General features: G+C 41.6%; 1 protein-coding gene across 1 annotated transcript in view; it reads left to right on the top strand.

Annotated features, from left to right (window-relative positions):
- dscama (Down syndrome cell adhesion molecule a) overlaps positions 1-24,269 on the top strand; it is an 81,996-nt gene that overhangs the window by 35,287 nt on the left and 22,440 nt on the right. Inside the window, exons 4-11 of the mRNA XM_062406579.1 lie at positions 13,956-14,102; positions 14,887-15,165; positions 15,393-15,668; positions 16,176-16,472; positions 18,154-18,429; positions 19,669-19,947; positions 20,207-20,326; positions 21,421-21,600. Of these exons, the coding sequence (XP_062262563.1) occupies positions 13,956-14,102; positions 14,887-15,165; positions 15,393-15,668; positions 16,176-16,472; positions 18,154-18,429; positions 19,669-19,947; positions 20,207-20,326; positions 21,421-21,600 (1,854 nt within the window). The remainder of the gene's footprint in view (positions 1-13,955; positions 14,103-14,886; positions 15,166-15,392; positions 15,669-16,175; positions 16,473-18,153; positions 18,430-19,668; positions 19,948-20,206; positions 20,327-21,420; positions 21,601-24,269) is intronic.

The following is a 24,269-nucleotide window of genomic DNA, read 5'->3' as shown; positions in this document are numbered from 1 at the left end:
TATTCACTATCATCCTCCTCTTGTCTTCACAACAGGCTTGGAAAGTCACAACGCCTCTGGAAAGAGTTTAAAGGTCAATTGACCTCTTCTAAACAAAGGGCCAAGTTTTTATTGAGTAATGGGACAAATGTATTAATCTGTGATAGCTGTAATCTGTAATCATCTAGTTCTCTAACATGGAGGCATGGCAAGATTCAGACAGATCGTTGAAAGTAGCTGCAACTGTTAGTCGGTTACAGAGAATGAATCAATTATTTCGATTAAAAATGAATAGTTAAAGATGAGTTGAACTGCAATCACTGTGTCCACAATAGGACTTTACCAAATACATACTGCTTCTGGCTTATCCTGGAAAAGTTAGCAAGGCTACACTTTGAAAAAATGCAATCAATACATCCCAGCCGCTCTCATTGGTCATCTTGTTATCAAAGATAACACGACAGTGCCAGATAACTACAGAAGCCGACTTTTCCGTGGCTCATCACGGTGTTGGCTGGCAGGTTGGTTAGTGAAAGACAAGAGCACCAGCCAATCGCTTTGTTTATTCCAAATGAAACAACATGTCGTGTTTATCAAAGTCATTTTAGTTATATGTTTGTAGATATCTGATTATCTCTGGGTTTTGGACTGCTGGTTGGATAAAATTAGAGATTTATTGACGCTATAGTTGTAGAATTTTATCTGAGAATGACTTTAGCACGTTCGGAGTGGAACTGAGTAAGGAAGTGTCTGGGAGTGGGAGCAGCAGCCAGCTAAGTGAGGTTGTTAGGAGGAAGGGCTGACAGTCCAATCCAGCACAGCGACCATTCAAAAGACAGCTCCTTTTGTTTCTGCCTCCCTTTCTTCTGCCACGGTAGAAATAGAGGGTGAATCTCTGTGTGTGCAGTAACCCACTGACACCTCCCTCTGATCTGCCTCCTGCACTCTACCTCCTCCAGCCCCCCAACACCAACTCTACTACACCCTCCCTTTACATCCCTTCATCAGCACTCTTCTGCTCTCTCTCTCTCTCTCTCTCTCTCTCTCTCTCTCTGTCTCGCTCCCTCTCTCCTTATCCCTCCCTCTGCATATGCCATCGCCTAAGAGTCACTCTCCTGGTTGCCACAGTAACCAGCTCCCCCCCCCCGTCTTTCTATCTGTCTCTCACAATGCACCTTAACAGGAGAATCAGTCTGGGAGAGAAGGAATTGGAGGGAGGCGTATTTCAGAAAGATTGCTGCACAATTGTCGTCCTGTCTACAAGTATTTTCTGCACAGGCACAGAGCAGAAGAGGCAAGCCTTAAGAAAAGAAATGAGGATTGCAGGAGGGTACAAAGACATAAAAAAAAAGAAAATCTAAGCAAGTGCTCCCTCAATGACATTTTTTTCCTAGTATATTTTATGCTCCAGGAGCACCACTGCTAACCAGCACTCCCATTCTGCTGGAGCCATACTTCCACATCCCCCTCCTCCATGTCAGTTCCTCCATCCCCTTCATCTCCTTCATCCCCTTCATCCCCCTCTCCTCTGCCTTCTCATGAGTCAGTGGCGGTCAGGTGGTCATGGTGGTGGAGTCAGCCCATGCAGCATCGTCCCTTTGACAAGTCATTGAGCACCCAAGCGCCCTCCCTGTCTGTCTCCCTCTCTCCTTCTGTAAATGTGCCCACTGCCCAATAACACTCTCATTATCTCCTAATTACCCTGGACACAACAGCAACTGGTAGCACAATCACAAAGAGAGCAGAATGTAAATCACTTACATTCATTCTGATTATTTGTGGGACCCTTTTTTTCCACTGGGTGGTGGCATGTTAAATGCTCCCCCTGTGATTGTTGTAATTTAGAGCAATATGGTAATAGGGGTGCTGATGGCTATTTCTCCTCTCACCAGCCGCTGTTTTTGTCCTTTCATCAGCTGTTGTCAGCTAAATTACATTGAAGGTTTAATTAGGTATTTCAGATCACTGGCTGATGAATAATAAAAATCACCCCAATGATCATTGGTTATGACTTTTTAGGGCTTGCATCATAAAGTAGACCATAGATCATTGGCGCAGGCTGTTAAACTTGAGTAAGTTAAATAAGAATAGAAGGCCTCCCTTTTTTTCTAGACATGTGAACTGGCAAGCTGAATAACAAGTCTTTTCTTTTCTAATTGTGTTAATGGTTTGTGTAGAATAGCTGTACACACAGCCAAGATATTGTAATTATAATATTTGTTATTGATTATTTAGACCATTATTTTACCATGAGGACATAAAATAGCCATGGGAAAAATACATGGAGGAATCACCTGGAGCTGGATCTCCTCCTTTTCTCCTTTTGGTTTTTCTGTACTGTTAAGGAACTCAGGTCATTACTGCTGTGTTTCAAGGTCAATCACTGGTCTCATGGACCTCAGTTACATCCTCATGGTCCACCTTTGAATTTGTCGAATAATTCTTTTTATGAGCCAATACCTACAACTGAAGCAATTCCCATCAGCCTTGTCTACACTTGGTTCACTATAACCATCTAAACTAGGTGGGGAGCATGGTAAACATTATGCTAAACATCAGCATTTTACCACTGTCAATGTGAGCATGTTAGCTGTCAATTATGGCATGGCTCATGGTAAACTTACTCCTATTTAAGTGTTAGCGGTAAAATAGCAGATGGAACACTCGTCCACACATCCACCCAACCATCCTTCTATCCATCCATCCATCCATCCATTCATCCCATCCCTCTCTCCTCCACCCATGCAGGCTGGTGTCTGGTGTTTATGGGCCTACTCAGCAGGCAGGGTTGTTTAACGAGGGCAGGGGGACGGCGTGGCACTAATTGCTGTGTGTGATTTATACCAGACTGGGACCAGGCAGGAGCACAGGCAGACAATGGCACTTTGAGAGCAGATGCTTCGCCCAATATTTACTTAACCCTCCGCTGGCGGGCCTGGCATCGGTGCCACTGACGATGCGTCTGTGGGGAGCCATTTCACTGCTCGCTGTTATGTGCAGCAGCAGGGCTGGAGCCTTGTAATGGGAGAGGGAGCTGCATGGTAAGGTAGATTGTAGCAATTAGACAGAGGAACTTGATTGGTCTCCTGATAATTTGGGTTTCCAGGTGGAATTGTTGCTAGGTGATATAATCACAACCTGTTTTCAGAACAATAGGAATTATCTTTATAGGGTTTATTTATTGAAGGCTACTGGGTTAAATGCTAAATATATACAAGAAAACTTAAAAAAAACAACTACATACCAAAAGCCTTTCAACACTGACTTGTTTCTGCATGGATGAGCAGGGCTTCATGGCTATTATAGCATATTGAGTGTTGTTCTATATTGAGCGGCTTGATTTGTACAGTGCTCACTCCTCTGTCATGTGCTCGCAGTGATAGACACTTCTGTCCCACGCCTGTCTGCCTGGCGCGTCTCGAGTGATAGTCTGAGACATCTTGGGGTCTTGCATCTGCAACTCAATTAGTCACACCTCAGAGAAATTAGCAGCAAAAGAGGCCACAGCATGCTCCTGAATCAGCTCAGTTCAAGTTGTTAAATATATAAATATATGACAAAAACAAACAAACATTGGATTGTGTTCAGCCCACGAGCAGCCACATGCGAGACCGAGACGATGGAAGGGAAAGAAGGGCTAGAAAATAAAGGAGGAGAGCCTGTTTCTGTCTCCACAGCAACATTGATTGATATTCTTCAGGTGGAGCAGCTGTCAAGCGGCCTGACCACTGCAAGCTAATGCTCTGCGGGGAGAGGGGGATGGGGAGAGGAGGGGAAGGGAATCACCAAGGAAAAAGCAAGAGATGAGAAGCAAGGAGACAGAATGGACAGCAACAAAGAAGGGGAGGGGAGGGAGATGGAATGGAAAAGCAATGATATAAAGGAAAAGGAGCGAGATCTTCTCATTGTGATTTTTGAGGCATTGTAGGAAAAGTGGAGGCTTCAGTGAGGATTTGATTACATGGTGGTGGAGTCATCCAGTAAACAAGCGTCAACATTCTAACCACTGGAGATGTAACTGGGATAAGAGGGTCAAGTGTCAAGACTTCCCACTGACATGAGCTCAATGTTGGTTGATGATTAAACGTGTCACAAATTTTGTCATTGTTTGAATGTGGTTAGCACTGGTTTTATATTTTCCTAAGGTTATTCCAAGGTTCTTTTTCAATCAGTTTCCATACAACAATTATACATTTTAAATTATACAAATATTTATTTATTGAAACAAACACAGAACGTATACTAGAAGATTTCAGCTAAAACCTATTGGTCTTTGATCCATTCTTAAAAATTATATTATTTAGCCAATATAAATCATATCTTAGTGTTCATGTAAAAATACACATGTGTTAGTGTGCAGGTCCTTTAAATGTGTGTGGCTCGACCCTTAATATGAAGCTGGACTTATAAATGATTGTAGGTCTTAGTGAAAGGAGATTGTTTTGATTGATTCTCAAACCTTCACATGGAAGTTGGTCCAAAGCCAGTGCTGGTGAGAGAAGAGCGAGGCCTCAGTATTTCCTATAGTGCCAATGGAAAACAAGTGTTTATCAGTTTACATCAGCAACCAACATGTATACACATTTATGAGCCTTCAACACATCCTCATATTTAATGGTTGTTTTTGCAGGGAAAGTTCTTTTATTTTAATTTAGTATTTTTTATTTTCTTTTTCATTATATTTCTCATCCACTACATTCTCAGATTGTACTAAACAAACACATCCCACATAAATAACTTATTTGCTCAGCATTGGAAAGCTGAAACATTAAATGCTGCTTTCACATTTATCCGTCAGTAAGAATAATCCAATACAATTTAAGATAATACAGGAACTGTAAGAGACATTTTGCCAACATAACAAATATTAATAAAATAATTCAAGTCCATTTCTTAATGATGAACATCATTTACATCTACCTTAATCTATGGAAACATTTGAGCGTTGTATTTTTAACACTGTTTTTCAACATTTTGGTTACTTCTTCCATTAGTCAGTAAACTGGTGTATGTGTCATATCAAAATAGAAAAGTTTGAACACAGCGTTAATCTTGACTGTTCAGTTAAAATGGAATAATTTCACTTGTTTCTAATATAGACTATTTTCCTTGAAATAAAGCATTGCATTAGCAGATCAGGCTAATGGCAGATTGTTTCAGTAGATAAGAAAAATCATTTCGCTCCACTGGCAGACTCTGAGCATCTTTTTATAGAAAATATTGTTTTACAGACTGAAGACCAGATTATATGTCATGTCAACATGTAGTTTATACAGTATTGTAGATGAAAGCTGTAGCTCGGGGCCATGATCAGACAGGGTGACTCATTAGAGAGCAGCACTTTGTCTCTTCAGTTCCTTCAATATAATCACTGTAATGTGGTTTTCAGTCTTTCCCTTTATAGACTATCATTCACACAGCATGTTGCAGCCGTTTTAACCTGTGGGGATTTCTTCATGTTCAAGTTGGAGAAAGAACCGTTTGTATCCTCACTAGATCATCATCATGAGTCTAATACAGAGCAGAAGAAGATGTTTTCTTGAAACAACTTAATTTTAACAGTTTACAGTAAATCTCTATCTTTATATTCCCTTTAATAGAGTGTTAATGTATCAAATATACATTTGTTTTATGTGGTAGCTGCAATAAAACCAGTGGTCTTGTTCTCCTTAATGGCTGTGCCGCAGTTCAGCACCATGGAGAGCTCCAGTCAGCACGGCGAGGAAGTGCAGTAGAATCTGCTGAGATTTTACTTTTTTTTTTTTTTTTCTTTCTTTCGTTCTCCCAAATGATGCTCCTTGAATAAAATAGTTCTGTTTAAGATCAACACGTCTTAGTGTTCCTTAAGCTCAGTTTTTCTATCATTTGACATGAAATTCTAACTCTTGAAAGTAACAATAAGTGAAAGATCATAAACATGCAAGATTATTTTTTTTAGGATTTACTGAGTGTGTTCTACAACAGTCACTGGGGGATTTACTTTCACCACCTATTAGTTAAGTTTGATGTGAAGAAATAAGTGTGAAGGGTTTTAACTTTGGCAGGCAAATCAATATATACATTTTGTTAAAGTGAATTTGCCAATATATGAGCACATACTCACAAAATGGGATTCTACTAAGCAGTTCTTTAGTTCAGTTTGTATTTGTCTATAGGGCTTCCTCACAGTTTTAAAGTTCAACATTTATTTCTGTCTTCCAGCAGTGACGACATGCGCCTCCTCTTGCCACTACTTCCTCCCATTCTCCTTCTCTCACTCCTCTCTGTACCATCATAGTTCTCTCACCACTCCCTCCTTCCCTCCCCTCCCCAGTGTGGCTCTTGAATATTTAATAAGCCTGAATTACTGAGGTCCTCAACAGTAATGACGGGAAAATCAGACAATTAAAGCAGAAGGGCTCCAGCTTTAAGTCTCACCTCCCCCAGAGGAGCCAGAGATTATTTAAAGTGGCACACTGTTTGATTATCTAATCCTCCTCTTGCCCCCTCTGCTTTACTCACACAGCAGCATCGCCTGCTTCACTTGCCACTGCAAATTACCATGAAACACCAATGAGCACTATGTTTAAGTCCTTGTCCATAAGCAGGAATGCAGTGCCATGGAGACTCATGGGAATTGCACTGTGGGAGTAACTATTTTACACTCAGGTTATCACAGTTTAGTGGAGGGCTTGAAGGCTCATCTTGTTCTCACTTAGGAGATTTGATTAATAATCATGTTGCGATGTGCACATTTACATGAAAACCTCATTGCTTTGATTCAGAAATAGCTCTTGTGGGTGCACAGATAGTATTAAAAGTGAGTGTCTTGGTGTTGAAGGGACTGTTTGTTATATTTCTCTGCAGGGTTAATCAAGCCGTTCCTTGTTTTTCCTTCAATTGTAAGCTTTCATCAAGCGTAAATGAACGGGGAAACAAAAAAGTGAGAAAACACGGCATGGATAACCCTGACCTGGTGCAGGGAAACAGGCTCAACTATTTCTCAATCCCAAAACAAAGCCTGTTTTGTTTTGGTTTGGTGATAAGTAGAATTGTTGTCAGCTTGACTTATTATCCAGGGACTGTGATTGAGTAGATAGTAATAGCTTCCTTAATGCCTGCCAGTACACACACACACACACGCACGGAGGTTCTCACCAACAGAGATGAATATTCATGATTATACAGCTGAGGCTCAACAGTGGCTCATTTAGTGTTGGCCAGAGAGGGGCCAATGATAGCATTATAATCACACAAGCACGAGGGGTTTAATAGCTCAACTCCAGTACTGGCTAATTACGCCACACGCATACACCCACCCACTGATTGAAACACACAGGGAAAGCATTGAAAGCTAGTGTGATCAATGTGTGATTTCTGTCCTTAGTACAAACATTTGTCTGATAGAGGAAGTGCTTCATCACAACAGACTGGTGGAGAATAGACACATAGTGTCCATATATATATATATAGTCCCTTCACACTCTGTCCATTATTTGATTCATTTTCTGTTTGATGAGATAGTTGCATTGGTCTGTCCACACAGCTAGTGTGCCTGCAGTTTATGATGCTTACAATAGCTCTCTTACTGGGTACATAGATGACAGGTGTTTTTCAGTTAAAATATAAAAAAACCTCTCACACTCACTATATTCATGTCAGCACCCAAATAATTGACCAATACATTTCTAATACTGCCCAAGATTACTACAAAACGAACGGCTGCAATGCCCACGATCAAATCATTGTGTTGGAGATCTCAGATGTCTTGTGGAACATCACTCTGAACACAGACAGTATCTAACATCTCTTCTAACATGACAGAGGAATGTGGGGCAACCGTGAGGCCAAGCGCCTCAGGGTTTAAGCCTCCCTGTTACCTCCTGATTTGAATATCGTTCAACGTCTATTTGCATCTTGTTTTAATAGTGTCTAGTCAGTCAAGCAGAAGATGACATCTTTATCTGTGGTTGACATATGAGGCCGTTAGCCCCAGGCTAGCATGTGTCTAGTTAATGAGCAGAGGGATGCTGCTGCTGATTAGCAGCGGCATTAAAAAAATAATAAGCAGTCTCCTACTCTGACTCGGCTCTCAGATACTGTAGGTTGCCCAGGAGACGCTGCTTCAACTCTGTTGTCCAGGTGTGACGAGAAATTAGGGCAGGTGTTCAGTTTGTGTGTTTCTCCCTGTATTCCTGTATTTGTGTGCTTATGAAGAACATTGATGAGACATGTAAGCTTTTTCCTAATTGAGCATCATCTGACTTACCTTGTCTCTTTGATTAGATCAGTAGCAGCTTTTCTGAAGGGTAGAGATCTACCTTTAAATGCCTAGAGTCTTACCGGACATCTTCAAATGTCTTAGTTTTTAATGATGCCAAGATATATTCACTGAAGTCAAAGAGATGCAGTGGTTCCTTACAAGTGAAAACTAGAACCAGATGATATGTGTCAAATAAATGCATACAATGATTAATTTAATGTCAAAGCTGTGGCTGATTAATGATTTAGTTGTCACTGCCAAACAACTGTCACTGTTTATATAAACATGCAAATGTGTATGTTATATTTTACATGTACATGTTACGTTGAATGTATTAATAAAGACAGTATTTGTTATTTATGGCAGGCTGGGTGTTGGATGAGGTTGTTGATGGGAGACACAAAAATTCAGGTAATAAACCAAGACCATTCCATAGAAGAACTTCTGCATGTACAGACAGTTAAGATGTTTACTCCAGCGTTTGAAAGGGAAAATAACAACAGTACATTTAAAATGTGGAGATTTTAAATGACAATTATTTGGCAGGTACCTTGCAATCAGTATTTAGATTTTTTTCTAAACCAAAATATCACTATAAGATTATTAAGATTTTAGGTGAAGAATTTCTGCACTATTGTATATTCTTGCATATGTCTTAACTGGACGGTGTACGTGCATGTTTGTGTTTCCACCTCACCGCCATTTACAGCACTGGGAGGATTGCTTGCTAAGGGAATGGTGGCCAGTACGTTGCCATGGCAACCCCCCAGCAGCTGTCAGTGTGCCTTCTGTAAGAATGACAAATGATTTTTATTAAAGGGGCTCTAAATTGGTGGGATCTCCCTCTCTGTAGAGATGCTTATCCTAGCCTGATCAAACTGGAGTCACTCTGCCAATAACTCTAACCGGGCCTAATTACAACACGGGCCCTCCTGGGCTCATCATACACTCATTATTACTCACAGACTGCTCTGGCAATTCTGGCGCCAGACAGTGTGTGACATTCTCATAGTGAGAAACAGTATGGTGTCGCATATGGCAGTAAGACAGTGGCAGTTTTAGATTATTAAAAAGACGCGCTTGCTAAATTATCATTTTACGACATAGGAATTAAATTGACAGGGTTTTTACATGGATGGAACGATGCAATCACTCATTTTGTTACTCTTGCATAAACAAATCATCTCAATCCATCATCCACCAGTCTCATGGATTTGTGTTTATGTTCAGTGTTTGTTTTCCTGTGTAAAGTGAAGCTTTGAATGTAGCTGTGTTAAATTATGTTTTGCATATGAACTGTATTTAAGAAACTCCATTAGTTTTGTTGTGCCTATCACCTTTGCCAAAATCTACTCTCAGTATATATAAACACAATATGTCAACACATTTTTCAGTCGTATAACCATTTTTCGGTTGAAGTAAAAAAACATCTTAAGCCACATTTTCAAAAGCTACTCAGTGAAAACCACATGCAGACTCATCTAACTGCACACATGAGAACATTTTTAGATGCAGATTGCTAATGGTTTTGTTAGTGTGCAGCCGTGGCCTGGATTATACATTTTCTTATTTTATTTATTTATTTGTTTTGTCAAGCTGCATGAATTTTTTGGCCAAGGTTACGGTGACCCTTTGGGCCCTGCTGTCTCCAGGGACCACACTCTACTCACTAATACACTCCAAGACAGCTGTACAATAGGGACACAGCCAGCAGAGTGATGAGGAAGCGTTTTTTTTTATTGATATTGTTTAGCTGACACCATGGGTTTTCCCATAAGTGGCATCCAGACTGTTGGAGTCGTTCGTCAGAGGAAGTTGCAGAGTGTAGGTTAGGATGTTCAAAATCATAGAATAATATAGATTGTGCCAAGTATATGCACACCTGCAGTATGTACAATGGATAATCTCTATACAGAATAATTAATTATTAAAGCTTCTTGAATCTGAGAAAAACAGACGAGGAGCAGAGACAGAGGCGCTGGGTTCCTGTTCAGATCTGTCAGACCGAGCTGACATTTTTTTGATAATCGCTCTGCATGATCTGAATTAGCATATGAAAGTTGTGTCTTTTTTTCCCCCTTCACTGGGAGCACACTGCTGTTAGCTAATTTGTAAGTCATTTTAGATGACAGAGAGTGGTTGTATCCCAGAAGTGCTCTTTCCCTCTTGATCTTTTTTTTTCTCTCTCTCTCTTTCTCTCTAAATCCCCCCCTACCTCCCTCCCTCCCTCCCTCCCTCATCCCATTTTCATATTTCTTGTGCTCACGTCTCAATTATCAAACACTGGAAAGACTCAGGGAGCCGAAGTAACTCTTTCAGCTGAACATGATGGGCAGATGGCCGCCCAGTAAGCACAGTCCAACGTGCTCAGCTTTGTCACCATGTGTCATTATGTCCCACCTTATCGGACAGCCTTCCCTTTCAGTCCTTATCACAGGTTAACCTGCATGTGTGTCCAGTGACGACACCAGTGCAAACTGTCCTAGTTGAAAGATGTAACTACAGCAATATTTATATTGTGTCTCACAATTAATTTAGGTTTAACTGGAAAGCTGCAAAGCCTCCCACTTTGAATGAACAAAGAGTCCAGTTGCAGGCTCAGTGTGGCTTATATGGGGATTAATTGAACCTATTGAGAGAGGATCCACAGAAAGGCACTTGTGCTTGTGGCATCGCTGCTGCCAGAGCAGCTGGGTGGACAGAGGAAGGGAAGAGGAGAGGACTGATAGGCCTGCAGGCCACCTGGGGTGAAGTGAAGCCATAGTTTCAGAAATTTACACAATTCACCCAGGTGTGGACACAAACACATGTTCATATGCCTAGTACACTCTCTCTCTCTCTCTCTCTCTCTCTCTCTCTCTCTCTCTCTCTCTCTCTCTCTCTCTCTCTCTCTCTCTCACACAAACACACGCGCACACTGCAACAACAGTGGAGGCTGTCTCTCAGACGGTGTTAGTATGCAGTAGGTGGAGCACAGAGGAGCAGGGAAAAGCGTAGTGGAGCGCCTTCGATCGTTATTATTGACCGTGCATGCAGCTGTGTGTTGCGTACACACATGCATCGAAACACATATTATGTTCACAAGACTTTAATATATGGACACATAAACCAATGGGATTCGAGAGTTCTGCAGAAGCACGAGCACACATATAAATTGCCCTCAGCTACAAGGACATGCACACAGTTCAGTACACGTACAGTTTTTACAGTACATGTATAGTTATGTGCAATGTGTTGTTCATTGAGGAATCAGGAATATATTCAAATACACTGAATACATTTTTTCTTCCAACAATTTTCTAAATTTTCCTGCTGCGTTTGCAAACTGTTAGGTGCAGAATCTACTAAAATCAGAACTCATTACTGCACTCTCCTATTCCTCAAAGGTAAAACAAAGCTCAACATTCTAGACTTTCAATTCAATTTCCCTTGCAGCTGCACACATTTTCTCGAGGTTAGGAAGTAGCAGTAGTAAAGACATACAGTAGATGTTCAAACACTTTATGATGACGCCAAGTTTTGTACTGAATAGAAAATAGCATCCAGGTGCTCATTTACTTTTAGGGGACGATATCAAAAGTTGAGGAGTCCAACTCCATTGTGAGGAGAAGGGCTTGTGATAAAAAGAGGTAGATATTTGACACCACATCATATGATTTATGATGTGGTGTCAAATAACATGTTATTTGTTATATCTTCATGTATCAAACATATGCTTCAGTAAGAAAATTAAAAATGATCCTGAGCCAGTTCATTTCACTGGGAGACATGAGACAACCACACACTCCCACATGTAAACACATGTGAGTATGTGTCTGTTTTAATGCTCATTTAAAACACAGGCGTACTCCCCTCTCCCAGCCCGGGCCCATTGTTGCAGTGACAGCCAGTCTGCTCTAATGAAAGATCTGCTTATTCATAAGCATGCCTTGTCAACCTTTCATGCCAGGCAACTTTCAGAGGGAAAGAAGGGGAATAAGACAGCAGGAGGAGATAGGAAAGACAGGAGAGACAGTCTGCATTTCTCTTTCCTTTGATAATCTGCTTTCGTGGAACTGTTCCTTTCCATGAAAGTAAATCAAAACCAGTACGATTCAGATTTGATTACATTTCGTGTCCTTTCTCTCAGATACAGTCTTACCCGTACAGTTTACAGTTTGTACCTCCCTGTCCCCCTCTTTCACCACCGGTAGTCATACATGAGAGCATCTCGACCACAAGCTGAAAAAAACCCTTCAGGATATCAAATCCATGGTCTCTCATTTCTAACTAGGTCAACACTTAGTGTCCTCGACATGTTCCTCTGTGTATTCCTCCCTCTCCTCCTCCTCCTTATTTCCCTCTGTCCTGTCAGTCACCTCTTTCTCATTGCACCATTAATATAATCTGTAATTGGAATTTATCTGTGATTCTCTCCTTCCACTGTCTGTGGACTGTCTGTAGGAAGCTCAAAGTTTAGAGAGATTTCTAGGCCTCACATTCAGGCCTCTTTCCATTATTTCAACGTTCAATGTGAAAAGGCCTACAAGCAGTCTTAATCAGTGTTAAACTGTCGTGACAGGACTAAATGAGAGTAATTCAACAGCCCATAAAGTCCACATTATGATATCTACCAATATTGCCAGAATCCCCCACCCTGCAGTGGCCCCATTTGATCCCCACCTCAGATTGGCTCCTCCATCATCAAGGGACATGAAAATTCCTCGGCAGCCACCAGCTACAGCACACATCACTCCTCATAAACACTGACAACCTCTCTCCGCTTCCACGTGTTCACACAAATTAGCATAACATTAGCATATATTAGCACAGCCGACCTGCGCAGCCGTGCCTTATCAAAGTGCTCTGTGATCCCTGGCTGCCTGTGCTTTAGTCTGGAGCTGCGAGAGGGAAGGAGAGAGAGAGCGAGAGTTCCCCCAAGAGAGAGAGAGGGAGGGAGCGAGAGAGAAGAGAGCGATGAGCTACATGATAACGAGCTGTGTTACACTGCTACACAACACACTGCCTTGTCACAGCGCCTCAGAGCTGGGCTGAGCTAAATGGGCTGCAGCAGATGTTTGGTGACTACAATCACACAGCGCTGCGTACCTCACTTGACTTGCAAATATTTGCTAAGAGACTTCAATATTGGATTTTCTGTATTTTCTTCTTTTAGAATGTGTAAGGTAGTGATTCCAGTGCATAAAAATGAGCATACACACACATGCACACACTTGCACTTCATTGCATTCTCAGCAGCATGTTACTGTTGAATGGTATTTGTTGTAAAATGCTTGTGAGAAGTCCCGTGATGAAATCAGACGATGTTCTTTGTTTGTTCTTGTCACGTGTTCCACACAATGTTTCACAAACATATTTTCATCTGTTCTTTTGTGTTCAAGGAGTTTGTAGTCATTGCAATTCTGCTGTTAATAGTCACACTATTCTTTATTATTTATTTTTTATGAAAGCCTAGACAGTAAAGCTGTAGTCAGTGGGGATCAATGAAAGATGAGGAGGTGATGGGTTCAGCACTCCGTTAAGAAGGGGGTCTGCTGGGTTTGTGTGTTGTTGTCAGTCTGCAAGCTCCAAATAGCTCCTCCAGAATGTTCAACAATGTACTGATTAACCAGAGACAATATACAGTACTTACAGGTCACTGCAAGGTGACACTTCAGGTACTCATTGGCCAAAAGTTGTCATTTTAAATCAGTTATGTGTCGTAACTCAACATGATTTATTTATTCATTTCCAGTGTCTCGGTTTCTCATTACGTCCACGGGAGCCCTGTATATCCTGGATGTGCAAATGGAAGATGGGCTGTACAACTATAGATGTATGACACGCCATCGATACACAGGAGAAACCCGACAGAGCAATAGTGCCCGCCTCATTGTCTCAGGTAAGAGCAAAGCCAAAATATCTGCATTATAAAGTAGTTTATTCTGGTTCTTTACGATATACTACGGCTCAACACAAGTTAACAAGTTGATATAGACAATGGAGTCATTTCTGGCTTCAAAACTCATCTGAATAGATAATCTGCAATCACATTTATTTATCCTTTTTTTTGTTTAGCTATTGGTTTTGGTTGGTTTCCAATTGTGAGTGCAAAATAACAGAGCAACATATGGAAATAAAGTCATGCTTGTAAAAAAAGATCCAGATAATGTGAGTAGAATAGAGAGTGACAGGAAAAAACACATGAATTAAAGGGGGGCTGACATGTGATAAAGGTCATCAGAATTGTGCCAGCACAGAGAATGCCCCCTCTTACCTTTTAAAGAGACATGCCACCAATTTTACACATGAAGCTCAGTTTACTTGTCATAAAGAATATTTCTTAAACTGTGAAAACAGCTGTGCACTGTCATTTGTCGCCCTGGCCTTAGAGTGTGGCGTTTGAAAGGAATTCACAAGGCATAGCTTGCTACTGGAAATATAGGAGATTGTGCTTTTGTCATGCACAGCACCACAAGTCAAGACATTTCAGCAAAATTAGAGGCCCCAAATAGATACTAGTCTTTAGCCACAAAGTGGATACGCTAATCTTCGATTATCCATTCTTAAACTCCCTGTGTTTTCATGATATGCATCAATATTTGAGTTTCGAAATTGGTCAGAATTAATCAGCAAAAATAAAAATCAAACCTCTATTAACTATTATTTATTCCCTACCTTTACAGACCCCACCAACTCAGCGCCCCACATCCTGGACAGCTTTGAGCGTCGTGAGGTGATGGCATCTCATCGAGTGGAGTTACCCTGCAAGGCATCTGGTCACCCCGCACCCAAGTACCGCTGGCTAAAGGACAACCGGCCTCTGGAGCCGGACACACGCTTCAGACGGAGTGTGACAGGCCTGCTGATAGAGAGAGCCCATTCCAGTGACACAGGGACGTATGTGTGTGAGGTGTGGAATAGCTACGGCAATGCTGAGGTGGTTGGCAGGCTGCTGGTAAAAGGTCAGTACCATTGGGTTGTTGGTAAGGTATCTTGGATGGTTTATATCAGTGGTATGATGCCATACAGTGAAAAACAAGTGCATGAGATCTTTAAGGTTCTTAAAGTAGCATATTTACCACATTTCCCAAATTATAATACCATGTACCTGTAATAATACTAGTAAACCAAGTGAGATTTTTTTTAGCAATTTTCTGTCAAAAACATTCATGAAATTTGTATCCCACAGAGCCCCTGAAGGTGGTGGTGAGTCCGCGGAAAGTGAAGGGCAGCGTGGGAAGCCAAGTTTCATTGTCCTGCGGTGTCACCGGCTCCGAGGAGTACCAGCTCTCCTGGTACCGTAATGGAGAGCTCATCTACCCCAGTAACAGCGTCCGCATGACAGGCGAGAACAGGGAGAACCTGGTTATGGCTGGTATGGCCAAGAGTGATGGAGGAGCCTATCAGTGTTTCGCCAGACATGGCAAGATGTCAGCCCAGGACTTTGTCCAAGTCATACTTGAAGGTCAGAATTCACAGTGTCTCTGAGAGAGGTGGTGCGAGTGTTTTAATATGGATAAGTAACTAAATTAGCATGTATTTTCTCCTTAATTTGTTTAAATGCAAACTGTGTGTCGGCATGTCCCTGCACTCATCTAAGGTAGACATGTTGTTTTGAGTGCTGCAGTACAGCAGAGGCCCAGCCTTTTTGATTAGATTTTGTGAAAGAAGCTTGCATACTGTTACAGGGGCCGGGGTTGCTGCAGTGTCTGCCTCCCATGACCACACCATGATAAGGAGAATATTGATAATCAATAATGCTGTGGAGCCAGAGAAAGGAGCTGTATTTATCTGCTTTATACTCTGATTGTGCTTTCTATACCACAGACAAGCACTGCAGTGAAAATGAAAATCAAACTGGATATTTGAAAGGATTTAGATTTTGTTTTAAGGCTTCAGCTATGCATTTGTATTATTTATTTATATAGTAATAAAATGTCCATTGTCATGTGACTCTCCTTCCACTGACCAGATGGCACCCCCAAAATTCTGGCTTCATTCAGCGAGAAGGTCTACAACATCAATGAGTTTGTGTCGCTGTCGTGCACTGTGAAGGGCACGCCGGAGCCACGGATAACATGGACTCTGGACGACGAACCTGTCATACGGGACAGCCGCCACCGCATCTCACACTACACCAACGGCGAAGGTCACGTAGTCAGCCACCTCAACATCAGCCAGACCCAGGTGCCCAACGGAGGGGTGTATCGCTGCATCTGCAACAACTCGGCCGGGACAGTTTCCTACCAGGCGCGAATAAACGTAAGAGGTGCTTGTCAGATCAACTCTTCCAGCACACCATCACATATACACATCAACATGTCTTGATTTGTTCGAACTTGATGCATTCTTAAATGGCTTCGATGTGCAGATGTTTAAAGAATGCCTGACTAAGTCTGTCAAGATATTTGGATTTGTAGGCCGAGGGATTGCTTTTTTCTCTGTTACGTTTAAAACCTAATGGTGCAGCCTTGGTCTGTGTTCACTTGATGACTTGAGACTAGGACAGGGACGTCCACAGGCTCCTGTAGTAGCTCTTCCTGCGATTAGTCACTGGTGTCAGTACTAACTTCTAATGCCCTGCTCCCTACACCTGCTGATAGCTATATATTGGGACACCATTAAGGTGACTCACTGTCAGCTCGTGCAGTGCAGTCTGCTCTGTACAGGGACTTGGTTGGCTGGATGCTGTTGTCATGAAGCAGTAATACTGGGGCACTCAAGCTTTCTGTGCATAGTGCAATGCCATTAGCATTGCTCTGTTGCAGAGAGGGAGGGGTACAGTCTGTACACTGATTGGTTTAATTTGATTGTGTTCATTCTTGCATGTTGTGAGGCTAAATAGGGTGATCCTCTAGCCCTTTAGCGAGGGTCCATGGATGGCAAATGCAGTCAAGTGATGAAGATAAATCTCCACAGGTGCCATTGCGGAGAAAGTGTAATGACTGTTTCTCACATCGTTGGCTCCTTAATCGTGGTAAAGAGAGTAGCAACCCAGGATATGCTTGCGCTCAGAGTACACTACAGAGCCTAGTTAAACTGTCTTCTGCAGTGTTTTAAAGAGAAGCTTAATAGTCCATTTCCCTGATAGGCATTGAGCTATGGAAGCCTGTTGGTTATTCTGCTGGTATTTCACGTGTGTTAAGTGTGTGTGAAAGCCAGCAACATAAGTAATGGATTCGATAATCACTCCATGAGTGGAGGAAGGGAACATTCCACTCTGATGCTTGTCAGAGGCTATCACAGCCAGAACAGAATAGTTGGGGAAAAAGTAGTATTCACTATAAGCTCAGACAGGAGGTTACATCAGACCCTGGTTCTGAGAAGGCAAACAGCTCATTTGAATTTTAGAACAAAATGTTGAATATCCCTTGTATGTTCGTAGGTATTTCGAACTAGTTCAATGTTTAGTTGCTTACCACCAGCAGGGATAACAAGCAGATATTAGGGATATATATCATCAGTTGCACTCTAAAGTGTCCTCTGGTGTTTCAGCCATTTAATCACAGGGCACCCTCTGCTAAGGCAGTCCCACCATAGGCTGAGCAGACCTGGGTGTGTGTCCCTACCATCTTGGATCCTTCCACCTGATCCACAGCCATTGGCTAAAGCGTTCTGCACTCCCTGATGTTTCCTTCATTTTCTGGTGCAGGGCTTGTCTGTGGATTCCTAGTTCTTTTAGCAACCTGAAAAGAAAACAGAGCAGAAAGTTAAAACTGAGTCTATTTTTATTTAAGAGTTGACTAAACATTTTTCCATGATGATACTTAATCAGGCAGTCTGAAACTCCTATCTGGTAATATTTAAATTTGCTACTATTTGAATAAATTAATGCATGTAAACTTTGTGTTGTCTTGAAAACACACACACCACAGCACAGCTATCTTTTATCCCACCCCCCTGCCTCAAAATCATTTTAAGAGAGTTGTCTCTCCAATGTGTCCTTCAAGGGCCTGCCAGCATCAGACCAATGAAAAACCTCACTGCCATCGCTGGGCGGGATATGTACATCCACTGCCGTGTCATTGGCTACCCTTACTACTCCATCAAGTGGTACAAGGATTCCAACCTGCTGCCGTACAATCACCGGCAGCGGGCCTTCGAGAACAACGGCACCCTGAAGCTGTTTGACGTACAGAAGGATGTGGACGAAGGAGAATATACGTGTAATGTGCTGGTGCAGCCTCAGCTCTCCACTCACCAGAGCGTCTACGTTACTGTGAAAGGTATGAACCTCAGTCTGATCTGTCTTCAGTCACTTGGAACTCTGCATAAAAAAGCTGGGCCTACATTCAGAAAAATTAAATAGGATTTAGCTACTGTGGCTGCGCGTAATCACAGCTACTCCATCATGATTATTACCAATCTCAAGTGTCAAGTAAGCAGCGGCGGGCATTTATTTGAGATTGGCAATGACACTCTATAATGTACCCGAGTATTTGTTGAGTACATTCAGAGTAGTCCATCATTAATCTTTCAGTCTGCGGTTACTAAAACAGATCACTTCATCAGTCTGCATCCTGACCCTGGTGTGTTTTTCCATCTGGCACACGTGGTGCACGTCACATTAAAAGATACATTAAAGCATCACCTTGGTATCTACCTTTCCTTGTAGAAAACACAGATATGCAAAGGGATATATGTGTATCACAGCCTAAAAACAAACACACACACACACACACACACACACAAACACACATCACTGATAGCAATGCACCATCTCCATCATCCATCCAGTTTATCTGGAGCTCATCTGTATATGCAGTGGCACCGAGCTGAGCCAGATGATGATAACCTCAGTTGGCTCTTCTTTCTTCAGTGACGATGCATAATTTGAAATGTCGGATGGGCAACCACCCCCCCCCCCCTGGATCTCTCTCTCACACTCTCTCTCTGGCGGGTCTTGACGTGCTAACGAGTGTGCGAGGGGGAAATCACACACCGTAGACAAAGCTACGGCGCCATTCCGCCTCAGCTAATTTGCCTCTCAGCTGCTTAGCATTCCACCGCTGCCGAGAGGGAATCCCCATGAGCCTATTATCCCTATTTTGTTGTGAATTAAATAAGCGCTGAAGTGCCGCTTATTCCAATGTTATTTTAAATCATTAATTTTCCAAAGCATCTGGTTCTCACGATGGCTACTGTGTCCCCAGAGAGCGAAAAGAGAGTGAGGGAGAATGTTACATGCATGTTGTTTGAGAGAGAATTCAGCTGCTCTACATGGAGAATAAAATATTTCTCTCATTCGTGCAATATCATAGCATAATGTTATAAGGAGAAGAGGGTGATAAAGACAGAATTATTTGATCAACTACTGAGTTACCATGGGGAGGCTTTATAAAGTAGCTCAGCCTTGACAGAATCTCAGCTGAGGTACTTCTGAGGCTGGACTCCTAAACCTGTTGTCTGTTGATCAATACACTTAAGTTATAGACATGTAACTCATCTCCATGTCTCCTCCACAGTCCCACCCACCATCCACCCCTTCGAGTTCCCTCGGTTTTCCATTGGCCAACGAGTCTTCATCCCCTGCGTGGTCATGTCTGGCGACCAGCCCGTCTTCATCACCTGGCAGAAGGACGGTCGGCCGATCCCAGCCAGCCTTGGTGTCACCATAGACAACATCGACTTTACCAGCTCCCTGCGCGTTTCCAATCTCACACTGATGCACAACGGCAACTACACCTGCATCGCACGCAACCAGGCGGCCGCCGTGGAACACCAGAGCCAGCTCATTGTCCGAGGTGAGGAAGGGGACATGAATTAAGAAAGAGGGACTTAGGTGAAGAGGAAACAGAAGACAATCTCTTTTAGACTTTTCTTGCATCTTGTCCCGTTTGCCACCAAATATAAAACTTTCACAGATTATCTGTGGAATTGTTGTTGACATATGATACTGATGTCTGTTTGTGTCAAATTTAGTTTTAATTTGAGAATGACAGCCTATAATTATCTTTGTTTTCATCCCTAGTTAAGATAATCATATGGTCACTTGTCTTACAGTCCCTCCCAAATTTGTGGTACAACCTAAGGACCAGGATGGCATCTATGGAAAAGCGGTGATACTAAACTGCTCGGCAGAAGGTTATCCTGTCCCTACCATCCAGTGGGAGTACTCCAAAGGTAACATATGGCACATACACTTTACATTCTGTATAAATAAACAACTCACAGCCCAAGGTTTGGTGAAAGTATTGACACTCGTGCTGAATCTGTATATGTTTTGATTTTTTGTCCGACCGCAAAACTTATTTTCTGAGGTAGATGACTTATTTCTGAATGCCAACACAACAAATGTAATGTCCATTTAATGTTCTTAAGGTTGTTTTCATAAAAATACTCACTTTCAGTTCAAACAAGCGCTATGACATGAGAGACGGCAAAGGTTTTTTTCTACACGTTTCTATTCAGCCTTTACCGGTAGCAGTGATTCTGAAACAAGGTTTTCCCCTCTAAATAGTGACCACTTCTTTTGCTATGTCAGTTTTTATTCGGTTACTCTTTATAATATATAACTGAGGCTCATATGGCGACATTGTTTATCTGTTATTCATTAAAAAAAGTTTATTATCAAAGACACAGAAGGCAAAAACCATTTAACCCTGGCAGCAACTTGGCTCATTCCATTCAGTGGTGTACGACGATCTGGAAATCATGCAGCCTTTGAAGGATCTGATACAAAGATAATTGTTAAATTAAATTCTAACAACTGTGAGAGCAAACTGTAAGCGGGTGTTTCTTTTGTCATGCTCCACCCCTCCATGGAATTTCATGGAAAGCCATCATTTTGGTGTAATTCTGCTAATATACAAACAAACGCAGATGAAAACATGCCAGAGGTAAAATATATATGAATTAATCTGGACACAAAGTTTAAGCGTAAATAAAAATAAGAATAAACTGTTGTTACTCTGAATGTCAACAATATTAGGTGCATTGGTATAATGCATTAAGGACAAATACTGTTCCATAAAGTCCACTTTCATGATTTCAAAATTCTCAGGTATTGTTTTAAATGCTAATTCCATTACAAACTGAAGTACAAACATTTACAATTGAAATGCAATGTAATTACAAGTATGACACAATAATATAGCCTCCTCCCATTATTGTTCATTAGGTTCTTTCACACACTGATGTTAATAGGGACAAAATTGTAAGCCAGTGTAAGTGTCTGTCGAAAACTCTATTATCATTCTCTCTCTGCTCTGTGACAGGTGCCGGGGTCCCTCAATTCAAACCCATCGCCCTAAACTCAGGCTTTCGGATCGAGGTGCTGGTCAACGGCTCTCTGCTCATTAAGCATGTGCTGGAAGAAGACAGTGGCTTCTACCTGTGTAGAGTCAGCAACGATGTTGGAGCTGATGTCAGCAAGTCCATGTATCTCAATGTCAAAAGTAAGTCTCGTGGGAGAACTGCACATGTATTCAGTGTTGGTCCGTGCTAAAGACGGTAATGTCTGCCTTTGATTATCTTAGTATTTATGGTAATGTCCATATGTGGTGTCACAAAATGATTACACCTGACTGCATCTGGTCCACTCCTCTCTTGTGGGCTCAGGTGCTGGTAACATTAAAGTCAAACATTGTCACTGAAGCACAGAGGTCAAGTGAGTTTATCTGGAGTGGGCTTTGTCTGTGGCAGTCAGGCCACCAGCAAGATGCCATCATGGTGCTTTCTGCCTGACTGAATCCCACGAAAGCAACGCACACACACATATCTCCTGGAAGAAAGTACAGCATTTATCCGCTGTGTGGCTAAGGACTTAGCTCCCCTCCATTAAGCCTTGAATTCTGCATGCAGACAGGAGCTGCCATGTGGAAAAGAGGGGCTGAGGGATGGAGAAGAAGGGGGTTGAAAGAGAAATGCCTTATCCACAAATGTTCCCCATCTCCCTGTGCCTTTCTTCTGTTTTCTGTCATCCTTCCTTTCCTGTCCATGAGATACAGACATTTTTTTATATAATTTTTTATTTGATATTATTAACTCTCTCTCTCTCTAAGTACATTCATGTCCCTCCCATCATGTCTATCCGATGTGAAATGTAAATGTTGGGCTGCTACATCACAAAATCAAAGGATTGGACCTAACACCCATTATGCTCACATTACCATATATGCATGAAATACATTTATGCAACTACCCTTTTCAGCTTCTAACCAATCATAGATCCCCAAAAATAGGTTACTTTAGTTGTAATTGTTAAGATGTGTCTTGTAAAAACTTAATTGAGCAGTTTATTTTACTAAGGCATTTAAATACAATGAGTTTCAATGAGAATTATTTATCTAGTAATATTTTGCATTTTTTATACAGGAAGACTGCCCTCTTCAGGTTGAAAGAACACTTAATAAATAATGAGTGTAATGCATGCTTATTCACTGTATCTTCTCAACACAAGGAACTGCTAAAAGCATGGATCTGACTGTCTATATACATCAGTACTTCCTCTATAGCACAGACAGGGATACAAATAATTCATTTCTCAATTCCATGAAGATACAGTTCTTCGTGGTTCTGGATGAGCTTATGGTGGTGGATTTACGTGTGTGGGGGTGTGGGTGGGTGGGTGGGTGTGTGTTTGTGGGTGTCTACTGTGGCTGGGTGCTCAGTTTGATCTGTCACTGCAAGATGAGGCTTTGCCCTTGTGGCTCTTATCAAGCCCGAGCAGAGTACTCCCTGCTGAGTGTCCCACTGTCTGCCAGTCGCAGCCAAATAGCCGACATGACCCCTCCTGTCTGACTCCAGCCTAACATGATCCCTCGCAAACATGCATGCACCAAGTCTCAAACCAACTCTGTTAAGCCCTTTCATTTAAATGCTATTCACAATTCACATGTCTTTGAAAATATACATTTGAAGTGTATTTGTAATTATCTGGTAATTGCTAAAATAGTGTATAAATATACAGATCAAGAGGTTTCACTTCTTAAAGTCCTTCAATACTTGACTGCATTTTGTCCCGTTACATAGAAGTGTAGATTGAATCCTCCACACTTTTTTACTTTACAACACTTAATGACAACATCCTATCATGTATATATTATATATCACACTCTCTTCTGGCCAATCAGAGTAACATAACCACATTGCAGGATAGGATTACTGCAACATATGGACAATATGACAATTTGGCAACTGAACACTGAGACAGCATTTTACTGTTGATTTGTCTCCATGGCAAATATGTTTACATTCCACTTATAAATAAATTGCCTGAATTGAGCCACAAGTCCATTAAATGTGTTGAATTATCACATAAATAATATGAATTATAATATAATTCATTGAATATCTTTGGACTTTGGACTTATGGTCAGACAAAACAATTTAATGTTGCTACCTGGGTTAAGTTTTATAGAAAAATTGTGAATCGATCAATCTAAAAAGTTCAGCAGATTTATTGTAAAGAAAAAGTTGCAGCTTTACTGTATTATTTCATATTTCATGTCAGCTTGTTTTGTGCTCATTTTTGAGAGACAGCATCAAATGATGTACTGTGGCCCTCAATTTTTTTACTTAATTTTGCCATCTGTCTTTGCCGATGCTGATTACTAAAAATAGACAAAAAATACGGGGACAAAGTGCTTTGTGTTGTTTATAAGACTTTAAAAAAACTATTTGCTACAGACAAAGTTCTTGGATTTGTTCTGTAACATATTATTAATGATATTAACGGCTGTTTGTATTTGTGCACATTTACCGCTGTCTTAGCAAGGACCAGATTGAGTTGTAAAAATATGGACTGAGGACAGGATGCATTATATCAATGATTATCCTTGTGTCATTGAAAAGTGTGTGACTGCGTGACTAATATGCAGGCAAGGAGCTTGTTAACCCTTAAAGCCTCTCCATTTGCATAAAAGTACAGCGTTGGGTCCACTGTTACGTCTGAGGCTGTAATGCTCGGTAATGTCGGACACTGTGATGTTCTGTACACTCTGTGGTGTTTTCATGTTGTTTATCCTGGCCAGCCTACACCAGTTGAGCAGTGGTAGCTACTTAAGAGGCTTAGGAGCCAATTAGGGAGCACACAAGCTGACGCATGCTGAGGTGCTCATGTGAT

Source organism: Platichthys flesus, chromosome 15 (genome assembly GCF_949316205.1).
Source record: "Platichthys flesus chromosome 15, fPlaFle2.1, whole genome shotgun sequence".
Classification (NCBI taxonomy): domain Eukaryota; kingdom Metazoa; phylum Chordata; class Actinopteri; order Pleuronectiformes; family Pleuronectidae; genus Platichthys; species Platichthys flesus.
This window is presented reverse-complemented; position numbering and strand designations above follow the sequence as displayed.